Below are 3,478 nucleotides of genomic sequence, written 5' to 3'. Positions count from 1 at the left end.
CTATTCAACAACTGGAACCATTCAATATAAATGTGTTTCTGAAATGTGAATAAAGTGCAATTTTAGCTCCGAAAAGACATTTCTCTGACAATGTATTCGATGTTGGAAATCATAGCTGCGTGTATTGAAAATGAGTGACCGTAAGTCGACTTGGTTTCTTAACTTCTTAAAGGGTAAGTTTAGCCTTATGTATAGGAATGGCTTCCAGATTAAAACATTACTTAAAGGTAAATAGTAGATACACATAAAGTTCTATTTTAGAACTTTATTATAAAAGGAAAAGGTGTTATTACTATGTTAGCAATGGCAAAACCAACATACCTATGTTATTCAACGAAGCCAACGATAACATTTTAAAGGTTGGCTTCGTCATCAAAAGTAAAACTATATTAGTAAGACTACGTTATAGTTGTAACCGCTTTGATCAGCATCACAATGTATAATCCGTACTTTTGACAATGGTAACAATACGTTTTTGACAATAGATACAATACTTTATCTATTAAGTCCGTTGATAATTATCTTAGGTTAAACTGTTCCCCAGTGATATGACCATGTTTGAAGCTGATAAGAAGGATTTACGACGGTACACGGGCCATCACCTGGTGATCGAGCTATTCTATTGATGACACGGAAGGTACACGTAAAGGCCCATATAGCATGCTTCAAGATTTTTAGTTTAGAGTCGTCCATACAAAATGAAATCAAATAACTGCTTGTGTTAATTGAACGCAGAATAAATATAATGACAAAAAACAACAATAAACCAACAAAAATAAACTTTAACAAAATTTGAATGATCAATAGATTATTGGAGTAATTCTGCTACTTGCAAATAATGCTAACTTGAAATACTTTCAAGTACATGATTAAAATAAAAATCCAATGCCTTCTAGGGCATACCTTTAAGTTCAGGATGGGTTACCCTTGTTTGGGTAATACTATTTAAGCATTTAAGCCGTGGTCTACTTTTATATTGATTAGAGTTTAAAAGCAATGTGTATTGGTCCTTTAAATTATTCAGTTCAGTAGATACATCAGCGTGATGTCTTTAAATATATGATGCCGCTAGACGTTTTATCAATTGTCCTTTAAACCAGTCGTGTTAGTTACATCGGACACTATACGGTACAATTGTGTGTATTGTGTTAATTAATAAAGCTTTGAATATTGAAAAAGATATTGATTTTATTAAATAAGACACTCGACGACCGTTTCAAGTGATTTAAACATGTTTAATTCTAAAACTATATATACACTTTTTCTACTACACCTTTGTTTGAACGTGTGTGTTCTTTGTGAAGATGCGTCCCAAGACGTCAATGACGAAGCATTGTTTTTGTTGGAATCCACGTTTCTCGACATGATTCTCGACGACAGACGTGCCATTATCGACATGCGAGAACAGTTGAAGGAAATGAGAAGCGTATTAATCCCTCAAGCGGACAGGATCAAACATTTAGAGCGAACTGTTGCCCGACAGCTGGAGGAGATCATCTCACTCAAAGGGAAACGCCGCCGCGCGGAATTCTAATCTTTGGTTTTCAGGTATGTGATCGAGTTACCAAAAACATTTTCAAAATTTGGGTCTTAGAAATGACAAGTATGTGCTATAAACAGCAATGTTGTGATCTTTTTGGCGTCTTTATATCTGCATCTAGTCTTATATTAGAATGGTAGCACCTCACTCTGATGTTTCAAAGAAAGAAATGCATAATTATACAATTTATAGTTCGTCTCTTCAAACAAGCCATTCAGAACCAAGGACTACATGGGCCGTATTCCGTATATTGGCTTACTATTGGCTTAACGCCGTTGTCGCTCCGTCATCCTCGGCACCCAGTGTATTATAACCTATATAATAGATTATAATACACCGGGTGCCGAGGATGTCGCTCCGTTAAAACAACTTAAACTTGTAAAATTTGTGTTCATAACCAAAACATATTAAGAAGTAACTAAAAGTAAGGTGCTTGCTTTATTTATTTTTTTTCTTAGGGTTATTACATTTCCATCATCAGGTAGCCGGAGAATGTAGAGTACAGAGAGCCACCTACGCCGATGTTGACCCCGTCGATGAGGCGGATAAACACCTGGTCGCCCGCTGTCGCATGTGTGAACACTGTGTTTGCGCCCTGGTCTCTATGGCCGCCCGGTTCGGCCACCGCGAACACTCGTCCTAAAACTCTCGTGTTTTGTACGATGTCCGCATGCGTCATGATGTTGCCGTTCGTGGAAACCGAGTCGTCGAGCAGTGAACAAGCGAACATGTATAGACCGGTAGTCGGTACTACAAAAATGCCTGTCTGGTTATTGTATCCGCCACCGAAGTCAGTGATGACGGTCTCGAAGCGGATGATGTCGTTTTTGTCCACGTGCGTCAAAACGTTTGGGGCGATTCCCGCAGTGAAGGCAATTGGACCCTCTTGACCCAGAACGAAACGCTTCGTTAGTTCTACAATGGACGAGGTTATTGAGGCATTGAACCTAGCAGTGTGCTCAGTAATATGACAAATATAACTCACTTATTCTATTTTCTTTTCTTTGTTTTTAGGCCATGCATCGTTGAGACCATACTGAATAGTTATATGTGTGTTTATATTTTCTATATTTTGTCAAGAAACTGTTAAATAACATGTTAACGACAATAAACATTTCTGTCTGTCTGTCTGTCTGTCTGCTCAGTAATATGTTTCATTTTCGTAACGCATTTAAATATAAAAATAGAGCAAGCTAGGTCTTGTTCAGAACATTTTAGATTGTAATAAATGCATAATGTAGTGATAGATATTTGATAAAGATGTGTGATTACCACTTTTCAAAAGCATATTTATAGTAGTTATTCCGCACATTCGACATATTTACCATTATGTGTGGTAAGCGTATCGATGATGTCCCCTTGCCGAGACGCCGTTTGCCGGAGTTGATCGACCTCTTTCTGAAGTTCCCCAACCACATCTAGTACGGCTAGATAACATAACTAGTTACAGTACTTTTGTTTATAATATAAATGATTAACATCACAGGCAAATCTGAACATTTTTAAGAATTTCGAGACAAGTGAACCGTTGGTCTTTCGTTGTAAGAACGCATTTAATTTATTAATTATGACGCCGGTAAATACATTATCTCTTTAAACATATGTATTGTATGCCTTCAATTGAAAAGCACACCATTAGATTTGCACTATGTTTCGACATTGGTTCCACTTATTAACCAGTCGATTTTGCAAAATACTGATTAAGTTGATATGTTCTGTTACGTCAATAAACACACGATTGTTTGTGCAACACACATTACACAAACGAACAGGCATAGCTACAAGCTATTTACATATTTAGAAATTATTCAATAGACACTACCTTCGAATTCCTGTCTCCCAACGCAGTCCTCAGAAGCCAGAGTTTGGTGCCGAGGTGAACAGAACAACAAAAGACAAGCAAAATAAAGGAACATTTTGATTTAGTTGCCCTGACTC

General features: G+C 37.1%; 1 protein-coding gene across 2 annotated transcripts; it reads right to left on the bottom strand.

Moving 5' to 3' along the window:
• Window positions 1-1,965: 1,965 nt before the first annotated feature.
• LOC128229296 (complement C1q-like protein 4) lies at window positions 1,966-3,478 on the bottom strand. 2 transcript variants are annotated; one of them, XM_052941129.1, is made up of 3 exons: window positions 3,363-3,478; window positions 2,866-2,967; window positions 1,966-2,455 (listed from the first exon to the last, which is right to left on the bottom strand). In XM_052941129.1, exons 1-3 carry the CDS (start codon window positions 3,454-3,456, stop codon window positions 2,004-2,006), a joined length of 648 nt encoding a protein of 215 aa, XP_052797089.1. In that variant the 5' UTR covers window positions 3,457-3,478; the 3' UTR covers window positions 1,966-2,003. The 2 variants fall into 2 exon arrangements, with proteins under 2 accessions (XP_052797089.1, XP_052797090.1); XM_052941130.1 differs by having other exon boundaries at window positions 1,966-2,425.

This window comes from Mya arenaria, chromosome 3, assembly GCF_026914265.1.
Source record: "Mya arenaria isolate MELC-2E11 chromosome 3, ASM2691426v1".
In the NCBI taxonomy this organism is placed as follows: Eukaryota; Metazoa; Mollusca; class Bivalvia; order Myida; family Myidae; genus Mya; species Mya arenaria.
The sequence above is the reverse complement of the archived record's forward strand: the minus strand, read 5'-3'. Positions and strand labels throughout refer to the sequence as shown.